General features: G+C 41.6%; 1 protein-coding gene across 1 annotated transcript; it reads right to left on the bottom strand.

The window, feature by feature from the left end:
• Positions 1-251: 251 nt before the first annotated feature.
• Gtf2h1 (general transcription factor IIH subunit 1) lies at positions 252-27635 on the bottom strand. Its single transcript, XM_051148566.1, has 15 exons — positions 27415-27635; positions 19729-19887; positions 16966-17158; positions 15969-16131; positions 14165-14258; positions 12650-12799; positions 12462-12541; positions 9045-9172; positions 8847-8934; positions 7521-7609; positions 6281-6398; positions 4835-4925; positions 4104-4219; positions 3190-3282; positions 252-529 (listed from the first exon to the last, which is right to left on the bottom strand). Exons 2-15 carry the CDS (start codon positions 19880-19882, stop codon positions 443-445), a joined length of 1644 nt encoding a protein of 547 aa, XP_051004523.1. The 5' UTR covers positions 19883-19887; positions 27415-27635; the 3' UTR covers positions 252-442.
• Positions 27636-27720: the final 85 nt, after the last annotated feature.

Below are 27720 nucleotides of genomic sequence, written 5' to 3'. Positions count from 1 at the left end.
AGGAATACTTAGGGCTACCCTGTGTCATAAACTTAGGGGAAAAACTCACCCAGAAAACAAAACCAAAAAACCCTCAGATTTTATCAATGCACCCTTTTAAGTATTTTTTTAAGTTATTTTTTCTTTTAAAAATTGAAAGCAGCTTCACGTGAATGAACAGCAGTTCCTGAGTAACTGCCGAAAACAGTCTTTAAATAATTTACATACATACATGTTTGCAACTTAGCACACTTTGGCTCTGCCTGAGTTTACCTCCCTAGAGTTAGGTGACTCCGTCCCTCCTTTCAGTTCTCAAGTGCAAGTACAATAGCATCAGCTCTGAGAGTCGGCATGCAGCAGATGTTTCCTCGGGGTGAGTATCTGCCTGTCCTCAGCCAGGTTTCCAGAGTCACTGCAGGTCAGTTTTTTTCAACCCACAAAACCTGTGAGCACCGAGAATGCTTCACGTCTTCTTCATCAGGCGCCGTGACTGCCAGGAGTGGAGCTTGTTATAGGCTGTCTGCAGCATCTCTTCTATGTGACTTACCAGCTGAGAGACATAGGAGACACTGCAGTGAGTAGTCAGGGAAGCTGAGGCTTCACATCCAAACCGGGCACACACATCTGAGCCAATGAGGCATAGTACAAGCCCTCAGGCAAAGACCCAACCACACAAAACAGGTGGTGGGCAGAGTGCAGGGTCTGGACAGTCAACCTGCTCTACCTGGTTGTGACACTGCTGTCTGGCCATTAACCAGTACTAGGATGTGAAAGCCTGCTTCTTTTGTGCAATGAGAACCATGCCAAGTTGACTTCTCAATTTATACACTGGTCAGCTAAAGAAGGTCAGAATGGCAGTACCAACACATCTTCTGATACACTTACTGTGGAACACTCAGTCTGGCTTTGAACGTTTGGCAGTCACCCCGCCTCTGTCTGAGTGCTAGGACCACAGGCACACACTGTCATACTTGACTCAACATTAAAGTTTATACTACTTTGAAGAATTATACTTTCATGGGCTTAGCACCAAAGCAAGTCAAAGGACTACACTAACACTTGAGGTTAGAAACCTTGGAAAGTGTTTCCTTAAAGGTGTGAGCGTTTACGTGGTTAGAAGTAAATCCTTGTAAGTTTATCAATTTGGAAGGAGAAGGATAAACCAGGGGGAGGGGAAATCCTAAATCCTTTTTTAGCAGGTCAGTGGTTTTGATTTAGAACAGAAATTTAAGTTATGTCCCAATCCCAACTGGATGTGCAAGGCAGAAGCAGAGCAGATTCAATCTTCAGCAACCAGTCCGTTTTTCAGGGAAGGAGGGTGTGCCATTCTTTGTATGGAAAATCAACAGAGAGCAGTGGCTTTATGTAGCACCAGTGAGATGTACTCCATCTTACTCCATGGCTCCACATAGCCTGAGGATGCTCAGCACAGTGCTGCAAACAGAATCACTGAGGCAGCAGAGGGCAGAGAACCTGCTTTGAAGAGACACTCAAGGCTCACTGGGAAAAATCCTAAGTGAAGATGTTGCAGCTTTTAGATTTCTCAAAAGCCCCCTTATCATCTTGTCACTGAAATGCTGGACGCCATGTTTGTAAGTGCTTTCTTATCAAGTCAGTAATTCTTGAAGGAATCTCCTCAATGTTTGCTCTAGCTTTGCTTGGAAACTATACTAAAGACCTGTGCGGAGCAGCAATCACTGGCCTTATTTATTGCTGCAAAGCACCATTCAGGGAGAGCTCAGCCTCCTGTCATTAACAATTTACCTGTCCTTCACCACCAAGTTTGTGGATGCTACACAGTTTTTCCAAATTAGTAACAGATTTTTTAGGACTATATACTTGGTCACTCTATCAAGAAAAACAAGGAGGGCTAGAGATGGCATTTGGGGCCAAGCCAAACAATCTAAGTTTGACCCTTAAATCCCACTTGGTTTGGAGGTAGAACTGACTCCTATGAGCTGTCTTCTGAGTGTGGCATACACACACCGTCATCTTGCCTCAACACACTACGTAAAATAAAACAAAGGGAAAAAAAACATTGGGATAGTTCTTTTTGTTTTTTTGAGACAGAGTTTCTCTGTGTAGAGACCAGGCTATCCTGGAACTCACTCTATAGACCAGGCTGGCTTCTAACTCGAGAGAGATCCCACTGCCTCCCCAAGTGCTGTGATTACAGACATGTGCCACTGCGCTGGGTAGGATGATTCTTATAAAAGCTGGTAGGAAGGCACTGGTGCGCAGATGGATAAGGCACTCAGGATAGTTTCACTAACTGGGAAATACTATTTTTTTTGAGACAGGGTCTCACAATATAGTTTTGGGTAGTGTAGTAAGAATTTTGGAATTACCGGATGCGGCGGCACACGCCTGTAATCCCAGCACTCAGGAGGCAGAAGCAGGTGGATCGCTCTGAGATCCAGGCCAGCCTGTTCTACAAAGCGAGTCCAGGACAGCCAGGATTACAAGAGAAACTCTGTCTCAAACAAACAAACAAACAAACAAGCAAAAAACACACAAAACAAAACAACAACAACAAAAACCAAACCAAAACCAAAAATCCCAGAAATATTGTAAGAATATGTTTTTGTTTTAATCCCAGGTGTGGGGATATGGGGCCGCTTCAAAGCAGCTGACTATGATTTACCTCGTGCTCTAGCAGAGGTGTGGTTTTGCCAGCTGCAGACAGTTTCTGCAAATTGTGTGACCTTTGGAACTTGGGGGACTTTATTTAGAGGGTCCGAGAGGCCGGATGGGTACTTGTTGGTTGTTCAAGGGGGTTGGTAGTCATGCTCAAAGAAGAAACAAGAAAAACAAAAACAAAAACAAAAACAAAAAAAAAAACAAAAAAAACAAAAAACAAAAAAAAAAACAAAACAAAACAAACAAACAAAAAAAAAAACAAAGAAGAAACAGGAAGAAAGAAATGACTAGATTCAAGGACCTCGCTCTCCCTTTTTCCCCCCTCTCTCTCTATCTAGTGCCAGGGGGTAAAAATGGGGGGATAAAGGGTGGGAAAAAGAAGAACCCACAGAGAAGCGGCCAGCTACAGGATAGCTTAAGTTCATGTACTTTATATACTGTGTTGAATGCAAGACACATTTTAAAACTAAAGACAGTATACCGTGTAAAGAAAAGAACAATGCAATGATGTATGTGAAAGCAAAGTTCATTTCATCATTCAATACAAAGAGGCAGAAAACTGGGACTTACGTTTGTGCTTAAATACTGCCTCCGAATCTTTTCTTGGAATGGGCAGAGCTTTGTAACTTGAAACCGTTCCAAATTACTCTTCATTTTCACTACCTAAAAAAGAAGAGAAACAACAAATTATGGAGAAATTGCAAAGAACCTGTAGGAACCAAGAGAAAAATACTATCTTTTTAAAACATTTCATCTTCCCTCCTTTCTTCATTTGCTGACTGGGCCCTGGACCTCACATGTACTAAGCAAGTGCTCTACCATCTAGCTTCACCCCCTGTCCTGTCTTTTCCTTAATGTTTACTTGAAGAGCAGTTTATATAGCAAAGTTAGTATTACTACTGATGCTACAAATATTTCTTGTTAATGACCCTTCAATAGGCTACAGAAGTTTTTATTTTAAACATTTAATGCTGGGGCTTGGCATACAACTTGATGGTAAAGCACTTAAGGATGCATGAGTCTCTGGGGTTAACCCTAGCAGTACAAAACAAGGAAAAACACAGTGTTGCTTGTTGTCAGTTTTAAAATTTGAGACAGGGTTTCTCTGTGTAATCCTTGCTGTCCTGGATTCACTCTGTAGACTAGGCTGGCCTTGAGCTCAGAGATCTGCCTGCCTCTGCCTCCCAGGTGCTTGGATTATAGGCGTGCTTTTGATCAATAACAAATGTATTGAACAAACAGTGACCTGTACTGAGTCTCTGTTTTCCAAGTATTTATGGTCTAGAGGTAAGGTATTGTAAATTGTATGCTCAATTTCCTAATCTATGAAATGGGTATTATGATCAATACCTTCTCCATAAAGACACAGTGAGGCTTAAATGACATATGAATACCTAACAGCTATATTAAACTGGCACATGGTAATACATGTTTACCTCTCAGTTATTACCACAGTAGCTGGCGTATTTAGAATCATTTCTAACCTTTTCTTCTAGGAATGGTGTATTAACAGGAAAGCAAGACCAGAAATGTCGCAGAAGTTCTCCAACAGCCACATACAAGTGTTTCAATTCAGACTGAATATCGGTTGGCACCATCTCTGCAAAAGAAAGAAGAGGGCCCTAGGGCAACAGATACTCCCACAGACCTAAAAAATGGCCACTCCAGCTGCTGAGCACGCACAGCACACAGGAAGTCCACGTTACCAACCCTTAAATCCATGCCCACACACCCACAAACTGTCAGCAAAACATCCCAACTCTTCATAGTGCTGGTGTCTCAGTGGATGAGTTACCACGAAGCCTGAGCACCTGAGTTTGGGACCTGCCTTGTGGAAAGAACTGACTCTTACAAGCTTTTCTCTGGCTTCCACATGTGCCGTGGCCCTCCGACAACTTCCCCAGGCCCAATAAAGAAATTTAATAATTGGAAAAAAAAAAAAAAAAAAAAAAAGAAAGAAAGAAAGAAAGAAAAGAAAAGACAATGCAGCACAGCCTCAGCTTTTTTTTTTTTTTTTTTTTTTTGAGACAGGGTTTCTCTGTGTAGCCTTGGCTGTCCTGGACTAACTTTGTAGACAGGCTGGCCTCGAACTCACAGCGATCCATCTGTCTCTGCCTCCCAAGTGCTGGGATTAAAGGTGTGTGCCACCACTGTCTGGCTGCCTTAGCATTTCTTTAAGCAAAGAGAGAAAGGAAGAAGGTGGCCCACCACGTACGATTTACAGCTTGCTGTGCCCCTCCCTGCATAAGTGCTCCTCCAGGTGACAGGGCTGTGATGGCGCTACTAGCAGCAGTGCTTGAGAGAACCTGAAAAAAATGGATGAGGAATTGACTTAGCTCCCTCCAGGCATCTGTCTTTTAAGAGTCATCACTTATACAGTATTCTACCTGCAGGCCAGCAGAGGGCACCAGATCTCACTATAGATGGCTGTGAGCCACCATGTGGGTGCTGGGACTTGAACTCAGGACCTTTGGAAGAGCAGGCAGCTCTTAACATATAAGCCATCTCTCCACCTTGGCATCTGTCCTTTTTTTTTTTTGGGGTGGCGGGTTTCTCTGTGTGTAGCCTTGCCTGTCCTGGACTTGCTCTGTAGACCAGGCTGGCGGCATCTTACTAGTTGTTGTTTTACTCCTATGTAGAGCAACCTGAGTGAACAACTTTCTCTTTTTCTTTCTTTCTTTTTAGTTTTTTGAGACAGAGTTTCTTTGTGTAGCCTTGGCTGTCCTAGACTCACTTTGGAGACCTGGCTGGCCTCGAACCCATAGCAATCTGCCTGCTTCTGCCTCCCGAGTGCTGGGATTAAAGGCCTGTGCCACCATGCCTGGCTGAAAAATAAAAATTTTAATACTACATTATGTGTGTGTATCTGTGTAAGTGAATGCCATATGTGTGTGGGTACCTTTGGTATCCAGAAAAGGGTATCATATCCCTTGGAGCTGAGTTACAAATGGATGTGAGCTTCCAACTGCGGGTTGAGAGCCAAATGTGAGTCCTTTTAAACAAGCATAGCACATATTATTACTAGCCTCTGAACCACTTAACTATCTTTCTGCCTCCCATAAATTTGCTTTTAGAGGTTTTAGTTTCCTATAGTCAACTATGGTCTAACAATATTAAAGGCATGCACCGCCTTGCCCAGTGGTACTTCAGTTTGCAAAGGTGCCTGCTGGCAAGCTTGACCACCTAAGTTCAAGCCCTGGGACCCACATGGTAGAGAGAACTGACTCCGAGTTGTCGTGCATGCTTGGAGTTACATAACTGCTTTGGTTCTCTGTGCCCTCATCTATGGGTCCTTGTTTTAGACAGACACATTCACTTTATGTACAACTCCTATACACTAGACATTTTCCTGAAAATGACTTCATATAGCTCAGTATAAAAACACATAAACAAATGTTCAGTTATACAGTTTAGTTGGCTTGCTTATAACCCGAGGTAGCAGCTACAAGAATTCTGGCCTTTAAACAGTAAAAGTTGCCGGGTGGTGGCGGCGCACACCTTTAACCTTAAACCTTTAACAGCTCTTGGGAGGCAGAGCCAGGTGGATCTCTGTAAATTTGAGGCTAGCCTGGTCTAAACAGTGAGTTCCAGGACAGCCAGAGTTGTTACACAGAGAAACCCTGTCTCAAAAAACAAAAACAAAACAGTAAAAGTCACCTACCTGAGTTAACTTGGGTGTGTAAGCTTCCATTTCTTGTCTAATACTTTGAAAAGAATTAATAATATCCTGACTTGTAGCATACTGCAGTGACTGAATTGGAGTAGGACCATGATAATACCTGAAAATTAGCACAGGAAAAGTAATCAATTATACAGAGTAAAAGGTGGTCAATATCTTTAAAATATTTTAGCACCAACAAAACATTCCCTTACGGCAAAAAATGACAGCACACTTTAAAATTTAAAGTGATTTAATTTCCTTTTTAGCATTTTCAGGTTTACTATTTTTAGTTATATGTATGTTGTGTGGTGGTGGGCCAGGTATGTGCATGTGCGTGCAGGTGCCTGTAGAGGCCAGATGTCTCGAGCTGGAGTTACAAGTGGTTATGAGCCATTTGTTACAAGTGCTGGAAATAGAACTGTGGTCCTCTGCAAGAGCAACATGAGTTCTTTAGCACCGAGCTATCTCCTCCAGCCTTTGTAATTTTCCCCTCCTGAGACAGGGTTTCCTTTTCTTTTTTATTCACGTGTTTTTTCCCCTGTCTTCATGCACACCAGAAAAGGGCATCAGATCACAGATGGTTGAGCCACCATGTGGTTGCTAGGAATTGAACTTAAGACCTCTGGAGTAACAGTCAAGGGCTCTTAACCACTGAGCCATCTCTCCAGCCTCAGCCCTTTTAATTTCTCTAAAAAGGCGGTGAGGAAAAAAAAAAAAAAAAAATCCAACACTTGAGCCTATGAGCCGTCTCTGTGGGTAAAGACACTTGAGCTGGGTCCCAAGTGGAAGGAGGAAACTAATCCCAAGCAGTCCCGACTTCCACACTTGCTGTGACACATGCATACCTACTGTGTAATAAAAATTAGTTTTCTTGACTTTAATCATTTAGGATGAAGTACAGGTATGTATGAAGTTAAAATGTTTTTTGTCTTTTTTTTCCAATGTAAAGGTTCACTTTATGCATGTTTCGTCTGTAGGTGTATCCGTACCACATGCGTACCTGGTGTCAGGAGGGAGCTGGATGCCCTGGAGCTGGGGCTTTGACTGGGTCTTATCAGCCTAGGCTAGCCTGCAGCTGAAGACATCCTTAAGCTCCTGCTCCTACTTCTTTCTTCCCCTTGCTGAGGCCACAGCTGCATACAATTATACCCAGTTCACAAAGCACACCTTTAATAGACTTGCAGAGTACATTCTGCACTGACTGCTACATAAGTGTTTCACTTCCATTGGCCAAACTGACCTGTCTGACTTCTTGAGATTCAGTGCAATTGTTTTCACTGAATTGTTGTTTCCCAAGTCTTCATATTCAATGGACTCCTGTAATTTTGCCTGTAATTAAGACATGGTATTTTTGTCAGAGATTGACTGAAAACTGAAATTTCACAGAGCATGAAAAAGAAAGCCTTTCTACCACGAACTAGTGACGAATATCTTTTAAATGGCTAAGATGGTGTTCTCACCAATAGCTACAATGAAGTACTATTTCCCACACTTTGGTCATAACAGGTTGTGGGTTTTTTTGTTTTTTGTTTTTTTTCTGACAAGGTTTCTCTGTGTAGCCCTGGCTATCCTGGATTGCTCTGTAGACCAAGGTCATCTTGAACTCAGAGATCTACCTGGTTCTGCCTCCTAAGTGCTACAATAAAAGGCATGAGCCACCACACCTATTGTTTTAAAAAAAATGTGTATGAGTGATATGTAATCTACGAGACATAGACCACTGATCCTCTATCTCTGCTAAAGGCTAAGATTATGGGCATACACTACCATATATCCTACCAGATTTGATGTTGTGAGCTCTTTTCAGAGCAATATAGACATTCTCTATTTTGAATCGGGTCATACATATTCTGTTATAACAAGGTAAAAATGTTTTAAGTTGAAAATGTGTTTAGAATGCTGTAAAGCTTTCACAAAAATGAGTAATTGTAAGATGAGGCTTTTTTATAATTTTATTTTTTCTGGTGCTGGGGACTTGAACCCAGCAACCAGTAAATCTTCATTCAGTAAGCTCTTAACCACTAACAAAGTTATAATGGTGGTGTAGACTTCATGTGTGTGGACATGCCTCAGACACCAACTACAGTCCTGGGATGGGTGTCTCTATCTAATCTCTGCACACTGCCCCCATCCTTTCCTTAAATGCGCACAAATGGAAGAACACACACCTTTAAACTTCTCACATGTACTGCCTGACTGGCCCCTAAGTAAGTACCCTTTTTATAAATGGGGAGAAGGGACTTAGAAAGAAATGAAGTAACTAGTAAGTAGCTACTTCTATCAACCAAAAAACCCACCAGTTTAATGGGAGGGCTAAATAACTTTCTTTGTAAACAAAACACTCTCTACAGTCTTTGTTTAAATATTTTCCCCAGAAAACAGAATCACACGCAAAAAAGGGATGGGAAATGGAATAAAAACTGGTTTTTTTTGTTTTGTTTTGTTTTGTTTTTAAACTTCTCGTTAAAAGCCAAATCCAGCCTTAGGAAATAAGCAGTACAAAGAATTTAGATACCTTATACCCAGAGATATGCAATCCCCAAATGGCCTAACTTGATGCCCATACCCTTTTGACTGCTGGCTGAAAGCAGTCTGCATCTCCGGAATTTCCGTCTATGCTGCTGGGCTCACCATTCTGTCCGTTTTGTGCTTGTCTTAAAAACAAATGGGAAAATAAACTCACGTTAAAACTGCCGAACTGAACCCCTGCCCCGACCTGGTTATTCTGAAAAGGTCAGTGACAGCTTCTCCATGAATACTTAACTGTTTCCTGAGACCGGCAGCCAGGACCATGGCACTGTGGTGGTTAAACCTTTTGATGATGGCAGCGTTACTATTCTCCTTTATGGATTTGGAATTGGAAGTAGACGGCACTGAGGCAATGCCATAGCCCTGTAAGAAACCCTTTAGTAAACATCAAAATGAAATACATGACTGGGTAGCTAGATATGGAATCTCAGTCCTGGAATATGCAAACAAGAAAAATCCTGGAGCTTGCTGGCCATTCAGCACAGACTGCCCAATGAGAGATCTAGCCTAGACTATTAGGTCAGATCTGGTCTAACAGCCTGGCAAGGTGTGTCCATTGGTGTAACAGGCATTAGTATGGCAGTGGTAACTAACTGCTTTCTTGATACAGCAAACCTGAGCCGGTGGCTAGAGAGATCATAGACCCAAAGCAGGAAACCCATATGGTTAAAGTATCTTCTAAGTATCTTGTCTTCACACCCATATATGGGTGCTGACAGCCTTCACCAAAGAAGTTTCATGGGAAAAAAAAAATCTGGGCTTGATGGAGCATGTCTTTAATCCTAGCACTCACGAGGCAGAGGCAGGCCAGGTCTACAGAGAAACCCTGACTTGGGAGTAGGGAGTGGGTGGGAGATGGAATACAAACAAACAAACTAAACCCCACAAAACCAACCCAAAATAATTTTTTTTTTTTTTTTTTTTTTTTGGTTTTTCGAGACAAGGTTTCTCTGTGATAGTTTTGGCTGTCCTAGACTCACTTTGTAGACCAGGCTGGCCTCGAACTCACAGTGATCTGCCTGCCTCTGCCTCCCGAGTGCTGGGATTAAAGGCGTGCGCCACCACGTGAGGCCTCCAAAATAAATTTTAAATTAAAATTAAGGATTTTCCTGAGATTACAACATAATCACAGCATTCCCTGCTCCCTTCCTTCCTTCCAAAACCTCCCATACGCTCCTTGCCTTCTTCCAAATTCATAACTTCTTCAGTCACTGTTGTTAACATACACATATGCATAGAAGCTCCTTACTGTAGAGGGTGGTGGACATAAAGCAAAATGCTCAACACAAGGGACAGTAGGAAGCTTGGCCCTAAGTAGGTCATTTATTTTACACTTGTAAGGCGCAGGGAACATTGTAGAAGAAGGGACAGAAAGAACGGCAAGAGCTGGAGGATGGAGAGGCATGTTGCAAAAAGGCATCTTCTGGATACAATGCTGTCATTGTAGCCATGTCAATTACTGCACTAGACCTACAAAAGATTAGGCACCAACATTTCTTCATGGAAGGGGGGAGAGCCCAGACTGCTGACAGTCTGTTGCCTCAGAAGAAAGGAGTGTCACTTTTTTTTCAGTAACATAGTCACTGATAAGCTGCCCATGTTCCAGTAAATAAACTACCCATGCACACCAAGGTGACCTTGACAAAACTCAGTGGGTCACACATACACAAAAGACATGAGAGCAGAAAAACTTCCTACTGGGAAGGAGGAGGAGGACAGAAGGGAGTGTTAGGATAAACATGAAAATTCCTATCAGGCTGGAGAGATGGCTCAGAGGTTAGGAGCACTGACTGTTCTTCCAGAGGTCCCGAGTTCAATTCCCAGCAACCACATGGTGGCTCACAACCATCTATGATGACATCTGATACCCTTTTCTGGTGTGCAGGCACACACGCAGGCAGAACCCTGTATATGTAATAAATAAATAAATTTAAAAAAGGGGGGGGGGCCACCAGGTGTGGTGGCGCACTTCTTTAATCTCAGCACTCAGGAGATAAGAGGCCGATGGATCTCTGAGTTTGAGGCCAGCCTAGTGTACAAAGAGAGTTCCAGGACAGCCAAGGCTACACTAAGAAACCCTGTCTTGTAAAACCAAACCAACCAACCAACCCCCCCCCCAAAAATCCAAAACAAAACCACCAAAAACCCCCAAACAAACAAAACCACAAAAAATCAAAGAAAAATTATCATATCCATGCACATAGATGTTTGAAAAAAATAGAAAACAAAAAAAAGTGGATGGAAGCAGAGAATCAGTAACTAAGGTTGGCTCTGTTCTGAATACATGTACACACACATACACAGAAAATGAACAAGCAAGGAGATACAGACTCAACTTCAGGTTTTATTATATTTTCTGACTGTTAGTCCAGGCAGGCGATCAACTTTCTAAAGTCTAACTACAGAAACCACCCAACCTAGCAGTTATTCTTATCACCCTTTCTGTTTTCTTCACAATTTCACCTTAAAAAAACAAAAAGCAAAAAACAGTACTATTTCATTTCAATCTACTCTCAGAAAGTGTAGGTGACACGAGGCTGTGCATTTTTGTTGAGTGGCTTTCCTAGCACATGGTAGTTTGTAATTATTTGATGAATTTGCAAAGACTCTGTAAGCCAGTTAGTTCATTAAGGTCAGGAAAGAAAGGAACTATGAGGGGACGTGATCAACACTACTAGAGGGGAGGTGGTGCAAAGCCACGACCTACACAAATGTTAATACAATTTTTAAAATGAAATATGGAAGAGGACTATCAAAGGTTTGTTTCATTCTGCTTCTAAGCAGAGGGACTGGAGAGACTGCTCAGTGTTAAAAGCACTTGTGCAGGGCAGGCCCAGTTCCCAGCACCCACATGGCAACTCCCACTTTAAGTTCAGATCCAGGGGATCTGCTGCCCTCTTTTGGCATTCATAGGCATCTGCATACACACAGGTACCTGCATGACACACATTCAGACAAGCAGGCAGGCAAACAAACATTCTAAGTGGTAAATACAGTTGGGTAAGTGATTTAGGATCTTTAGAGTTAAGGAGCAGGAGGCCGGGAATCATAACCTGCAACCTGACAGTCAACAATTGTATGCTTGCTTACTAATATTCACACACATTTCTTTAGATCAAAATTTTACTAGAACAATGAGACGAGTTCATTTTCTGGAGAACTGCTCATGAGAAAGCTTAAAAAAAAAAATCATTTCTAAAAATGTTAAGCAATTCAGAGAGAACTCAGTAACTTACTACACAGCAAGTGTGTATGGTGTATGTGTGTGAGCTCATGTGGAGGTCACAGGAAAACTTTTGGGAGTTGGCTTTCCCTTAGCACTGTAGGTTCTGGGGTGCAAACTCAGGTGGTCAGGTTTCTGAACCAAGCACTCTCCTCCACTGAGCCTACTCACAGGTATCTTAAGACTTTACTGGCAAACAGCAGTACCAAAAATCCCCTTTTTGTTTTTGTTTTTGTTTTTCTTAAGGTATGGGGAATCAGACACAGGGCCTATTTCATACGGAAAGCACTTCTGACAAGCTATCAGTATTCTGCTTATTTTAGGATATTGCACACGGAGCTATCTAATTTACAGCATACTTAAAATACAGACAACACTGAAAACCAGGAAAAGATCATTTTGTCTCTATGTCCCTTTATTGCTTCTTACCTCATCTAATGGTTTATCTTCCAAAGCTGTCAAATCTAGCATTGGGTTTTTTACTCCTAATGACACCATCGTTTTTAATCCTAGAAAAATCAATGAAAACACAGGTTCAAAGCCTTTCTTTCTTAAGACATATTTTAAGAGCTTTATTAATAGCTCCAACAGTCAAGAATGGAAAGGGTACCACTTACCCTTTTCGTCTATTTTGGCACATTCTGCAAAGAGATCCTTTGATCCTGTATTTAGTCGGTCCCTGTGAAAATAATGGGACTGGAAAAAGCGTGTCCAGAACTCCTTTTCTGTCATGTTGTGTGGTACAGTTTCTGCATATTTCATTTTTACTGTAGGGGGGGAAAATCCACATAAGATATCTTAAAATATCAAGTTCCCATTTCTTAAGAATCTTCCAGTTCCTAGTTCCTAACTGGATAGAGACTAAGAGCTCACATGACACTCTTTCTTACCTTATGCGCTACAGAATTATAAATAGGAATAAAATTTAACAGATTTAAGTGAGGTACCATTTATGTACTTTACAAACTTTAAACACCATTACACACCACGAAGATCTTTTTTCAACAGCAAATCTGAAAATCAGGCCTGACTAATGTAAGGCCGTGTCAGCTGGTGGGAGGATAAAGCTTAATTCTCATAGTACTACCAGTCCCGCTCTCTCCAGAAGCTTCCAGTTTAGAGTGTTCAGAAGCACTAGGTCTGCCATTTACTGTTTAGGTGACCGTGAAGCAGATAATTTTCTTTGTACTTTGGTTCCTTATTTAAAAAATTATCTTTAAAAAAAGATTTATTTATTTATTATGTATACAGTGTTCTGCCTGCATGTACACCTGCAGGTCAGAGGAGGGCAGGCACCAGATCTCATTATAGATGGCTGTGAGCCACCACGTGGTTGCTGGGAATTGAACTCAGGACCTTTGGAAGAGCAGCCAGTGATCTTAACCTCTGAGCCATCTCTCTAGCCCTTAAAAAAAATATTAACAGTATCTACTTCACAGGATTTGTGATGATTAAATGTATACGGAAAGGATCTTAGAAGCATGAACACTAAAGACTGCACTGATATTCTACAACAGCGGTTCTCAACATGGGGGTTGGGACCCCTTTGTGTATGTGTAGGGTCTCATATCAGATAGCCTGTATATAAGATATTTACAATATGATTAACAACCATAGCAAAATTATAAAACATCAATGAAATCATTTTATGGTGGGGGTCACACAACATGAGGAATTGCAGTAAAGGCTCACAGTATTAGTTCTAGAGGTAGCAAGCAAACATCGCTGGGCAAGTGAGACAAGACAGTGTCTGGCTCAAGGAGCACTATTTAGTGAGAAGAGTAACTGAACATCACCAACCATCAGCGCTGGGGTCAAGGGGTGGGCTGGGAAGGTCATCCTACCTACAGAGTGAGAGATGAGGTAGGAATGGGCAGAACCATTCACTTCACTCCAGCTGTGCTGAGGTCTAAAGATCCACTGATAGGAAGAATGAGTCATCGCATGCACGAACTATGACCACAAATCATTTACTGAACCCTCATTACCTACCAACCATGTCGGGAACTGGGAAAAATATGCACATATTCTCTTGTATTTAATTAGGAATAAAAGAAGCTTTTCACTGATATAAATAGAATTCACCTAAAAATTCCTTTGCCTAATTTTAAAAATCAGTAACTGACTCTTACCTGCTGGATAGGTCCTAAATATAGACTCAATGATATCAGAAGTTAAATTATATCTCAGACCATTACAGCCATCTGTTTGGGGCCGGACATCAGCCTAAAACAAAGGCCACAAACATGTATTACATACATTTGTTAGATATTTGGAGAGTATATCTAAGTTCCCAACGGATAATACAGAGGTGAAACAGATTTTCTGAGCAAACTGTAGAGATAGCAAGCCCCACACCAAATGTATACATAAAGACAGGGCACAAAGAAGCTTGGACTTATTTATCAGAGTCCAGGAGACTTGTAAGTCTGCTTCTCTGGAAGTCTGGAATGGCCAAATAGACATGTTTAAGAGTGGCCAACATCAGACTCTTACTACAGCTTTAAAACAGAAGCCATACAGTTGCCACACCTCTGTGAACCTTGGCTACTAGTTAAATGGACACTGGCTAACTCGTTTCCTTAGGAACCGCTTTATGAATGACTCACTAATAATCACCCAGAAATATAATGAATTTATGTAACAGCTACTCAAGTTTTTAGTTTGTTGACACAGGGATTCTATGCAGCCAGGCTAGTCTATATAACTCTATGTAGCCCAGGATGGCCCTGAACTCAAGATCCTGCCTCTACCTCCCGAATACAGACATTACAGATGAACACAACCATTCCTGGCCTCCTATTCAAATTTTTGTTTAATGATTAAATATTGTTCTCAATCTTTTCCTATTAAAAAAAAATCATCCATTTCCTAATTGAACAGATGAAGTGACCCTAATTTTTCTATTAAATATGTTTTATAGGTTTTTTTTTCCCCTAAATGGTGGTAGCCTCTGTACATTTAACTCTGTATTATGAGTAAAACCCAGCAATCATTTTTACAAAAGTATCAAGAGTTTGGCATGTATCTGTAATCTTTCTTCTCTTAGAAGCAGAGGCAGGAAGATCATTCCCAGTGTGAGGCCAGCCAGGGCTACAAAGCAAGATCTATTTCAATGTAAAAAATACCATTTGCATTTAAAAGAGTATTTTCTTAGAAGACTACCACTGAAAACACATTTTTTCTTTCTTTTTGAGACATGATTTCACTATGTCCTGGAATTTACACATAGACCAGGCTTCCTTCCTTCCTTCCTTCCTTCCTTCCTTCCTTCCTTCCTTTATTTATTTATTTATTTATTATGTATACAGTGCTCTGCCTGCATGTCAGAAGAGGGCATCCTATCACATTATAGATGGTTGTGAGTTACCACGTGGTTGCTGGGAATTGAACTCAGGACCTTTGGAAGAATAGCCAGTGCTCTTAACCTCTGAGCTGTCTCTCCAGCCCCAGGCTTCCTTTTATTTATTTATTTTTGGATTTTCATGACAGGGTTTCTCTGGGTAGCTCTGGCTGTCCTGGGCTTGCCTTGTAGACCAGGCTGGCCTGAAACTCACAAAGATCCACCTGCATCTGCCTCCTGAGTGCTGGGATAAAAGGCGTGTGCCACCATGACCAGCGACCAGGCTTCCTTAAACTCAAGAGATCCACCTGTCTCTGCCTCCTGAGTGCTAGAATTAAAGGTGTGCACTATCACACCTGTTAACAAGATTTTCACTAATTTACTTCTGGAACTATAAGCACAATTTAACTCTTTTACAAGTTTCCTTGGTCATGGTGTTTTATCATAGCTACAGAAAAATAATTTAGACTTGCCTTGAACTCACTGATCCTCTTGCATCTTCCTCCTAAATGCTGGTATTACAGATATGCTCCCCCAACCCCTAAATGGAGTTTTCATATTTTTCCTTTCAGAAATGTATAAAGGTCACATACCAGAAATGCTGCAGAAATGCCAACATCTTGCTTGTGACTGGGTGTAGAGCTATCTGTTGCATTCACATTTAAACGATTGGCCCAGAATTCTTCAGCACTGATCACTTGGCTCACAACAAGGTCTTTATAGAGCTGGAATAAAACAGGATCTTCTTGGAGCATTCTGGGGATAGACATAGTAAATGTAATAAAACTTCTGTGATATTCACATGACTACTTTCATTTTATAATGACTGAGTAGCATCAGTCATTTGATTAAATCATTTTTAGAGTAATAAATGAAATATACAAAAGGAAGGAAGTCTGAAGAAGCAGACTACATTTTCTAAGACAAAGAACTGGTCTTATTGCATCCTTGCAATACAAAGCCCACTTTGTATTTGAACAGTACTATATTCTTCCACACATAAAGGTGAACAAGAGGAGACTGACAGAGCTCCCAGTATTCATTCATCATTCTGACAAACAAAAGGAATTGTAAGTACCAATAACTTAAGACAGATATTGTTAATAAAATAATCCCTTACCAAAAATCTTCACTGCTTTTCTATTTCAGTCTTTCATAATATAGATTTTCTTCTTTTAATTATTATTATTTTGCCACTGAAGAAAGGCTTTTACTGGGGGTAAGGAAACACAGAAGGAAGCACACAGGGAGAAAGACCCTCTGCAAAGTAGAGGCGGGTCTCAGAAGTCTGAAACCCTGCAGTATGGACTCTTGGTTTCTTATTCATAAACATACTACTAGTAGTTAATATCTTCTCTGTAGGAAAGAACTGGAGAAAGAAGGCAAGGAACCACTGAGATGTGTCATGTCAGGTCTCCTAATCAAACGGTAGCCCTGGGGCCGCATGGTCTTGCCTGCCTGAAGTCACACAGCAAACAAGTGGTCAAAGTGGAGAATCAGAAGAATGACAGCAAAGACCCCATTTTCTTACAGAAGGGAGACAGGCCAAGCCCACCGGGAGAGAGGGGAAGCAGCAGAATCTCCACTCACCTGTTCTTCTCTTCCAGTTCTTTATTGGCTTTCCGCTTGAACTTGGGCAGCAGCTGCTGAAGGAGGTCCTTCACTGCATCCCGCTCTTTCACTGCTGTGCTTTCATTGGAAAAATGGAAGTTTGTTGTGTCCCCTGCATGCAGGACCAGCTGAAGTTGTATTTTAGCTTTTCCTTCTGGACTGATTTTCTGGCCTAAAAGAAGCATGAAGCTAACTTAGACAAGGACACTCACAGTAACCTAGCACTTGGGAGCTGGAGGCAGGGTGATCAGAATTTCAAGGACATCCTGGGCTGTAACATCAAGCTTGAGCCTAGCTTAGGATACAGGAGATACTGGCATAAAAGCAAGCAAATATTTACAAAAGTAAGGAAGGGAGTATAGGGGAGACAGACACAAACAGACTGTCTTTTACTTTGTAGTCTAAGCTGGCCTGAAACATGGAACTTTAGTCTACACTGGCCTCATTTTTGTTGACTCTATTGGCTCTGCTGTCTCCTGAGTGCTGGGATTTCAGAAATGTGCCACCTTACCTAGCTTATCTAGATAGATTTTATAAACCTTAAACAGTATTTTGGCCTCAAGGATGATGCTTCCAAAACCAATAGGTTAGATGGAAGGTTTTAGCAATGATACACATATTTAAGCCATTAACCTTCATTATTCTGTCTCTCCAAAGCAATCACTTAGTCACTTTCCCCCAGGGTCTTTGTTTTGTTTTGAGACAGGGTCTCACTATGTAGCCAAGCTGGCCAGGATGTAGGGTTTGTAATTCTCCTTCCGTAGCCTCTTGTGTGCTGAGATGAGAGGAAGTACATCACTTAGAGAAGTTACACTTCTCTATATTTAAAGACACCTATAATTTTTTTGAATCCCTATTATACACGCCTCCAGGACACATAGCCACCGCCTCATCCTTGTTTCATCATTTCTAGTGCAGTGTGTGGCCTGCACACGAGTGCAGATTCTGAGGAGCTGAGAAGCATCAGGTCCCTCTGGAGCTGGAGTGGAGCTGCCGGATGTGGTGCTGGAAACTTAACTGCTGAGTCCCCTCTCCAGCCCCACGTCCTCTGGTTTACTTAGCCAGCTTCTGTTATGATAGGAACACACAGCTCATCTTCTCTTGAACAATTTACCGTTTATAACTTTCAATGGCTTCTTTCAGAATGGGCGTTTTCCCAACAGTAACGTAAGACACAAACTGTTCTGATACAGTTCTAGACTACGGCATGTACTCAATGGCTGATAATATGGAAAAACAGATTGGCATATCCTTTTTATACACTGTGGGTATAAAAACAGATCTATTGTAAAGACAAGGAACTTCTTTCTTTCTTTTTTTTGGGGTGGGGAAAGAGAAGGACTCACTATGTGGCTCTGGCTGGCCTGGAATTTGCTGTGTAGACTGGCCTGCCTCTATACCTCGAGTGCTGAATTAAATGCTTGTACGTACCCTCCCCACTTTATGGTTTTTCCAGACAGGGTTTCTCTGTGTATCTCTGGCTGTCCTGGACTCACTTTGTAGACCAGGCTGGCCTCTAACTCACAGACAGCCCTCTGCCTTCCTGAGTGCTGGGATTACAGGCATGTGCCACTGTGCCCGGCCCACCCAGCACTTTAAAACACTAATATAGGTAGTTCTTAGTTATAAAAGGAATTACTTTAAATATTATGTCTTTGGGAAATTAAGAATTCAAGTTATTGCAAAGGAAAAAGGTAGGAATTTGGTCACTTCTAGCGGTCAAAAGGAGTTAAATCTCTGGGAAAGAACTGCTACCTATACACAAAGGATGCCTAACTGAATGCTCAGAGCTTTCTGGTTTTCGAAGTACGAGAGCACTTGAAATCTACATCAGACTTTTATCTATGAGAAAACTCTTATGTCTAGGGAAATAAGTACATCTACACAAATGGTCAGAGTTAAGGGTTTACTCTTAATCAAGATCTTAGATTAAGGGCCATGGCTGTGGCTAAATGACAGAGTGCCTGTCCAGCATGTGGGGGACCACAGGCTCCTACCCAGTAGATGTATGTACAGTTTAGGTGATCGTAGAATTGTAGAAATCATTTTCAAATCAAAGAATCCAAGTTTCTGGTACATTTAAACCTAATCGACTGTAGAATATTATACATTCTGAATAAATAAATTCAAAGACAACCTTGTAAACATGGCAAAAGAAGGTAAGTTGCTTTCAGCCTTCACAGGTGACTGTCCTTGGGCAGGGGATGTAAGTCAGTGGCAGAGTGCGCACTCAGAATGCCAAAGTCCTTAGGTCTGATCCCCAATACTCCCTACTGTGACCTCAAAAGCTGTTTCTCCCAGCTATCATTGTAAAGTTGAGCTTATTTTCAACAGATAATGGCCATATAACAAAAGACTAATTAGATAACTTGCCCAAAAGCAAAATTTTGTTGAAGAAATAGCCTGGCATTATCTATCAACCTACTTATAAATATTAGCACACACTTTTATAATGTGAAATTATCTGTAGTAACAAATTCTAAAATAGTCTAATTGTCCTTTAAGAGAGAACAGTTACATACCAGACTATATCCACTCAATGGAATATTATGGAACTTTTTTTTTTTAATTTCTTCAATCTTATCTTTATTTTATTTATTTTTTTTTTAATTTAGAACTTTTTTTAAAAAACGAAGGTAGGCTTACACTATGCAGTTATTCGATGATCTTATTTTATAATCATCATATGTTTTCTAATATAAAATACAAACCCGGCATTAGATGTTAGTATCTATGACTTACATTTAATATCTGCATACATATGGCTGATTGTAAATCTGTCTTTGCCTTCAGGTGCCCAAGCAATTCTTTCTGCCATGAGGTACAATGCTCCATCCTGCTTCTTCTGACGAACCTTCTTCACAATCAACAACACTTCTTCAGATGAAGTTGCCATGACGGCTGTAAGGTGTTAACGGGGAGGAGGGAGGGAAAAAAAAGAAGTCAGTCACATCAATGTGGCTTAAAAATAAACAAAAATAGATGTACTGGGGCTGGAGAGATGGCTCAGTGGTTAAAAGCACATGCTGCTCTTTCTGAGGACTCAGGCTCCATTTCTAGTAGCACATGGTAGTCACAACCATCTGTAATTTGAGTTTGAGGGAATCTAACATGTTATTCTGGCTTCTGCAGGCATACCATGCCTATGGTACATCTACATACACATGCAGATAAAGCCCATAACATTTAAAAAATACATATAATTATCAAACCAACAAAAAGCATACTGTTTTAAAAATTGTGTATGTACACATACATAACCCAAAATACATGGAACATTTCTGGAACATTCCTATTACCCAATAATGCTGGTTTATTTCTAGTCAATTCTTTCTTCTCTCAAGCAGCAAATTCCTGATTTGTATTACCCCAATTTTACTTAAGTACAGGAATCAATATGGTACGCTATGAGGCATGTTAGCACTCTTATTACTCTGAAGTGTAAGGCAGGAGGAGCAGAGCTCAGTGACAGTGTGCACTACAGTAAGACTTGTTTTAAAGGGGTGGGGTAGGGAATGTCTTGATGAGGAAGCGATGGCAGATAATACAAAGTGCCATTACAGGTATTATTTAATCTCATTTAGTCCCTATTTAATAGTCCAATGAAGCAGGCTCTGTTAGCTTGATTTTGTAGAAAAGGAAACTAGATGTGAGATGTCAAGATGTTTTCCTGAAGCATGCAGGAAGTAGAACTAGGTTTCTGTCTGGGTCTAGCTGACCTCAGAGTTACACTACGTATGTCATGTATGTTCGACATGTATGACTAGAAGGCAGGCAACAAACTGATTTTTTTCTTCCCTGATTATCTACAACATGTATGTATTTTTGCATAAAGTAAACTGATGACCTGAATTTAATCCCTGGATCCACAAGATGACAAAGAAAACTGATTGCTGATAGTCCTATGACTTCCCAGGTAAGCTGTGTTTTGTGTGCACACATACATCCACAGGCTGAATAAAATGACCAGCACTTAGGAGACAGACAAAATGATGACTGCAAGTTCCTGGCCAGCCTGTTCTATACAGTGTTCTAGGATAGCCAGGCTACACACAGGAAAACCTTGGCTCAAAGGGATTAAAACAAACAAACAAACACCAAAAAACAAAAAACTTCCTAACAATTAATTCTCTACAAAACCAAATGTAGAAGAGTTTGTGGGTAAGAACTTAAACAGCATTAATTACTTGTAGTTCTGCAAGAGTAACATTTAAATTTTAATTTAGAAATGTTGACTTTGTAACATTTTTTGAACTGTTACCCCCCCCCCCCACACACACACAGGGTTTCTCTGTGTAGCCCTGGCTGTCTTGAATTCACTATGTAGACCTGGCTGGCCTCAAACTCAGAGATCTGTCTGCTTCTGCCTCTAGAGTGCTGGGATTAAGGTATGCACCACCACTGCCACAGCCCAGCATCTGGTAAATACTTAATAGCACTTAGTAATAATCATTATAACAAGCAACTATGAAAAATTTAAATGCTTATCCTGATTGTAGAATGTAAAAAATGATACTATGTACTATATAAACGCACTTTAGGAAACACTTATCAAATTCTGTGAAAGACGTTAGGGAGTTATCATGTAATTACCTAGTAATGTTAAACAAATCAGTAGCTGGAAGGATAACAGCCATGAAAGACACCCTATAGCACAAACTTCCTATGAACGGGGCTTGGAAATAACAGAAACAAATAGGGTAAAGACAAAACTGGGAAAGTGAAGAGGCAGATAGAACTAACTTCCAGTACTTAACCATAGCCCTTCCTACATTAACACAGAAACCGCTACTAAAATTTATTTGGGGCAGGGCTGAGATGCAGCTCAGAGGTTTAATACTGGCCCAGCATTCTCTAGGTCCTGAGTTACTTGAGTTACTCCTCCTTCCCCTCCATTAAAAATTAAGAAAAGACACACACACACACACACACACACACACACACACACACACAGAGCCAGAGATAAGTTATTGAACAGAGGGCACAACTGTCAATTGTCTCAAATAATTTGCTTGCCAACTTTCTCTGGTCATATGTAGTATCTTTGTTAACTGTAAAGAGGACAAATTTGGGAGAGCTAACAGACGCATTGGGGCCACTTTACAATGGCTTCTGTGATTTTCAGATTCCTTGAATGGTTTCCTTGGGTTCTTCCCAGCAGAACTCTGTAAGAGCCATACTGTTTTTTACGAAAACTACTACTGTCGGCTACTTTAAATCCAATATGAAACTATCTGTCACAAGACTTCTTTAAACAGCAAGATCCCTAGGAAAGGGATGAGTGCATTCCTTTACAGTTGAAACCTTGCCTGAAGCTACATGTGTATGTCTTTGTTCTCAGACTTGATATTTTTTTTCTCTATCCCCTCAACTGGTTTTCATTTATTTTTTTCCCAGTTGATTTTAATCTCTGAAGTTATTTGTTTTCTAATATTTTCTTCATAGCATGTTTCACAACTTGAATATATTTTAAAAATAATTTTCTCTGCAGCAGCATGTATAGGACTTTCATGGGTCTGCAACAAGTCCTCTAAATATATTATGCCTTCTAGCTCAGTGTTTTTATGGAATTACTGAGTGTGTGAGCATGTGGGTCTCTGTTTCTTGTGCCTTCTCTTGGGCCCTTTTCCCTGTTTGTTTTGTCCAATTCTGATGTGTTAAGTTTTTGTTTTGTCCTTGTATATTGTATTTTATTATTCTCCCTTAAAGGTCTGTTTTCTAATGAAAGACAGAAAGGAAATGGATCTGATGGGAACTAGAAGGAGCAGAGGGAGAGGAAACCTTATAAGGATATATTATATGAGGAAAAAAGATGTTTTCAAAAAAAGGAAAAAAAAAATCACACACACATCTATTTATGTATATATGGAAGATGGTGTGGTGGTGTACACCTTTAATCCCAGTACTCGAGAAGCAGAGGTGGAGGCAGGCAGATAGATCTAAGTTCAAAGCCAGCTTGTTCTACAGAGTCCAGGACAGCTAAGATTACACACAGAAACTCTGTCTCCAAAAACCAAACCAAACCATTCTCCAAAATCAGGATCTTTCAAGTAAACCTACAAAGTTAAAAATGCACTGCTTTTCGGGAAAATGTATGAATATGTATGTACTATATAACACATCTGCTTAATATTCAGCAACATAAAGGCACGACTAAAGACACAGCTTTGTTTTTTAGATCTGCAAGCATTATACTTCCAAATTCCACCACAAACAAACCACCACTTGTTGTACTGCCCCAGAGTCATCTGGAGAGGTGACCCGGCTCTGTACAGCAGATGTAGTTTGGGTTCACAGCGCCATGCTTTCCTTAGGGATGAAACCCAGGAGGAGCTCCACTTGCATGGCTCTCCTCAGCCCTGACATGCCTGAAATGGCATGGAACATTCAGCCCTGCGGTTACACGTTTCCTGGACCAGTGCCCAATTTGATGTTTAGGATGTGTGCATGCTTTAAATAGTTCTCGACTTCCAGAGGTTTCTGACACACTGGACATCATAGCAGGAACTCTGACACTGACAGCTATAAGATCATACACATTATACTTATCTTCCAGCATTAAACATATATGTGAAAAAAAGTGTATGTTTCCCTTGGCATACTTCACAAATGTATTGTGTTCATTACAATATAGCACCCAGCAGCACAGCATAATCCTCAGGTCTAATATGTATTTGTGATATCTAAATAAAATCTTTACTAAAGGAATTTAGTCTCGCCAAGACACAAGAAAACTTTGTACATACATCCTCAACTCAACTACAGGATACTACAGCTTTTCATTCATAGACCACAGTATTATTTTTCACAAAGATCCCCAAAATTGGATCCTGCCCTAGAAAGAAATGTTAGGAAAAATTTACAACATTCAACAGAAATCTTTAATTACCACCACCTACCTTCTTTCCCAAGGTGTATAGAAAGATAAAACTCCCTTTTCACTCTCACCTCTTGGAAAGGAGGTTTGCAAGAGTGAGCTATACCTATTGGCATAAAACAAAAGGTATCTTCCCAGGACATCAAAGGCAGAGGGCAGAAGTGCCATGTTCAAGGGCAGTCTAAGATACACACTAAGGGCTTATCTTAAAGAAAACAAGATTAAAAAGCGCTCTAGAATGCTGCTTGCTATCAAGCAATCCAAAAATATTTTGATCAGTACAACAATACAGGGAATAAAACCTTGGAACTATGGGGGAAAACAACAACAACTCAAAATGGGGTTGGTTAGATGGCTTATCAGTTAAGAGCACTTGCTGTGTTTGATGAGGGCCAGCACCCACATGGTGGCTGGAACTCCAGTTCCAGGGGATCTGATGCTCTCTTCTGGTGCTCTCAGGTACCAGGCCACAAGTGATGTGTAGGATATAGATGCAGGTAAACACCCATACACATAAAACAAAACAGAAATTAAAAGGGAACCAAAATGTACTGTTATTGCTATAAGGAGGCTTTCCCATTTGGGAGGCAGAGGCAGGCGGATCTCTGAGTTCCAGGACAGCCAAGACTACACACAGAGAGAAACCCTGTCTTGAAAAAACTGGAGGCGGAGGCAGGTGGATCTCTGTGAGTTTGAGGTCAGCCTGGCCTGCACAGTGTGTCCAGGACCGCCAAAGGAACACAGAGAAACCCTGTCTTGGAAAAAAAAACAAAACAAAAAAACCCAAAACAAACAAATAAACAAACAAAAGAAAAAGAAAAAACCAACAACAACAACAACAAAAAGGAAAACACTGAATGGCAGAAGGAGATATGCAAATATGCACTAATAGAAACTGCGTGCTGACAAGGGAACTGCAAGTGCTAGGATCAAAAGGCTTGCACCAACACGCCTGAGGCTTTACTTTTAACTCTTTTTCTGACTATAACAATCTTCTAAGTATTTTTAAAGGACTCAGAACTCCTCTGCATTAATTTAATTACCTTTCTTTTCTTTTCTGATAAGGTCTTACCATGTAGACTTGGCTATCCTGGAACTTAGTATATAGACCAGGTTAACCCCAAACTCAAGAGATTCACCTGCTTTTGTTCCCCAAATGCTGCGACTAAAAGGTGTACCCCACCAACCCCAGCTCTCAAATTGTTTTTTTAACGTCTGTACTGTTGTACTTACTTTGAGAGAGACTCAAATTCATTAATCTGTTGCACTGCTCAGTTGGCCAAGTAAATATAGCAGATAATCTCTCCCTTTAAGTGCAGGTGATTTAAAAGCTGGGTGTGGTGGCTCAAGCCTGTAATCTCAGCACTCTGGAGGCAGAGGCAGGTGCTGCCATGAGTTTAAGTAAAGCGATACACAGGGGTACCAGCTCGCATGCACTCTACAGGTTATATTTATTTGTACTGTGATCTCTTCATGTGACTACTCTAATTTTGGTTCTTAAGACTTTTTTTTTCTTTTCAAAGATTTATTTATTTAGATGGTTGTGAGCTATAGTGTGGTTTCTAGGAATTGAACTAAGGACCTTTGGAAGAGCAGGCAGAGGCTTGGTAACTCTGGCTCAGTAGTTTTCAAATTGTGTTTATTTGGAGATGTCTTTAAAGATAGGAAGCTGAGCCACCCAAACTCAGCTTCACTGTAGCATATTGTTCCGCCCTCCCCCTACGTGGGGGGGGGGTTGGGAGAGGGGGGAGAGGAGAAAGGTTTTCTCTGTGCAGACTTGCTGTCCTGGACCTCACTTTGTAGATCAGGCTGGCCTTGAACTCAGAGATTAGCCCACCTCTGCCTCTCAGGTGCTGGGATTAAAGGTATGAACCACCATGCCTAGGGCATGTTACTTTTTTTTTTATTTTTGGTTTTTCGAGATATCCTGGACTCACTTTGTAGACCAGGCTGGCCTGGAACTCATAACGATCTGCCTGCCTCTGTGTCCCAAGTGCTGGGATTAAATGTGTAGGACACCATCGCCCAGCTGGCATGTTGCTTTTTTTATGTTGGAATTCCAGGCAAAAATTCAAGAAAGAAATGTTTCACTTCTTAAAATGTTTCAAAGTCACTGGGGCTGGAGAGATGACTCAGCTGTTCAGAGCACTCACTGGCTGCTCTTCCAAAGGACCCAGGGTTCAATTCCCAGCACCCACCACTGTTTATAATGCCAGTTTTAGGGGCTCTGACACTCTTACACAAACACACATGTAGGCAGAACACTAATGTACATTAAAAAACAAACAAACGAACAAAACTTAAAAAAAAAAAAAAGAAAAGAAAAGAAAGGAAAGGAAAGGAAATCACAACTCAGGGGTCAGACTGGTGGTGCGCTCCTTTAACCCTAACATTTGAGAGGCAGAGGCAGTTGGATCTCCAGTTCAAGGCCAGCCCGGTCTACAAAACGAGTTCCAGGACATCTAGGAAAAGAAAAGAAAACCAAACCCCCACAAGTCTGGATATTGAGAATATTTACTGGAACCAAGCCCTTAGTGTATTTTTCAAACCCCTCAGCTTTCTGGACTCAAGCCTGCATGCTTACCAAGTAATCTACACTGAGCTGTACCCACAGCCCTGTATTTTTCTTTGCTGGTTCTGGGAATGAAACTCGGCAACTTATAGGTGCCCAGAAAGCACCTTAGCTTGGAGCTGCATTCCTGACTCACAAACCTTGTATTTTAAACTGAAGTCTTTAAACGAACAACAAAAAAACAAAACACCAAACCAACGAAACAACAACCGACCATGAAAAAAGACAAACAAAAACTAAAAGTAAATTGTATCTATGTGAGGACACAACTTCTGCTGGTTATTGGTTTTTTCTTTCCACCCCTGGGTCCTAGGAATGGAACTCAAACTTGGCAGCAAGCACCTTCACCAGCTGGGCCATCTCACTGGAGCCCTGGGGCACATTTGACATCTTTTGGGTAAAAAATGGGCACCTAAGTGTCAATTTCCCCTTAATTCAGCCTCCAAGAACACTGGAGAATCTATAAAAATCATCACACATTTCCATGTATTGATTGTCCACTTTACATTACACGACTGTCAAACTGGTCGTAACTAAAACTGGGTGTGTGTGTGTCTTACGCTTTAATAACAGTTTTTAGAGACGGGATGACAGGTGGAAGGAAAAAAAAAAAAAAAAAAAAAAAAAAAGGGCAAGCAGCCATCGGGGTTTCCAGAAACCGTAAAGACTCTCCCGGGCAGACTTCCTAACGGGAAGGGACCTCGGTGGCCCGGAGAGGCCTCACTTCCTACATTCTCAGGAGATTGAGTGTGACAAGGGTTAACCTTCCAGTCCCTCTCGGTGGAAAAACGGAATGCCTTCAGGCAGTAGATTAAGGGTCAGGGCGCTTCCGTCCCATTTCGGGATAAGCCAGCGTGTGGGGCCGCGGAAACTGCGACAGCGACGGGCTGAATCCGCGCCCGCCCCGAGCCCCCCGGGGCCTGTCAGACCCTTGCCGCCCCCCCCCCCCCCCCCACCCCACTCTTCCGTCTCAACTTACCCGGTGGGAGCTACAGTCTCCGGCCTGGAGTGCGCGACCGGCGTCCCGTCGGGTCTGGCTCCGCCGCGCTTCCTCACAGCCGCAGCAGAGAGCAGGCTGAAACCCGGCGGCCGCAGCCGTCGCCACCGCCTCTGCTGCCGGGGGGTCTCGCCTCCATCGCTGGCTGCGAGTGGCGCTGGAGGCACGTGACCGGAAGTGCGAGGGCGGGGCCTCTGGGAGGAAGCCAGCACGTGACCGCTCCGTACGGCCTCCATGACACCTTCCGCTCGCTCCCCGCCCTCCCCCCCTCCCCACCGAGTCCCGCCT

Source organism: Acomys russatus, chromosome 7, assembly GCF_903995435.1.
Source record: "Acomys russatus chromosome 7, mAcoRus1.1, whole genome shotgun sequence".
NCBI lineage: Eukaryota > Metazoa > Chordata > Mammalia > Rodentia > Muridae > Acomys > Acomys russatus.
This window is presented reverse-complemented; position numbering and strand designations above follow the sequence as displayed.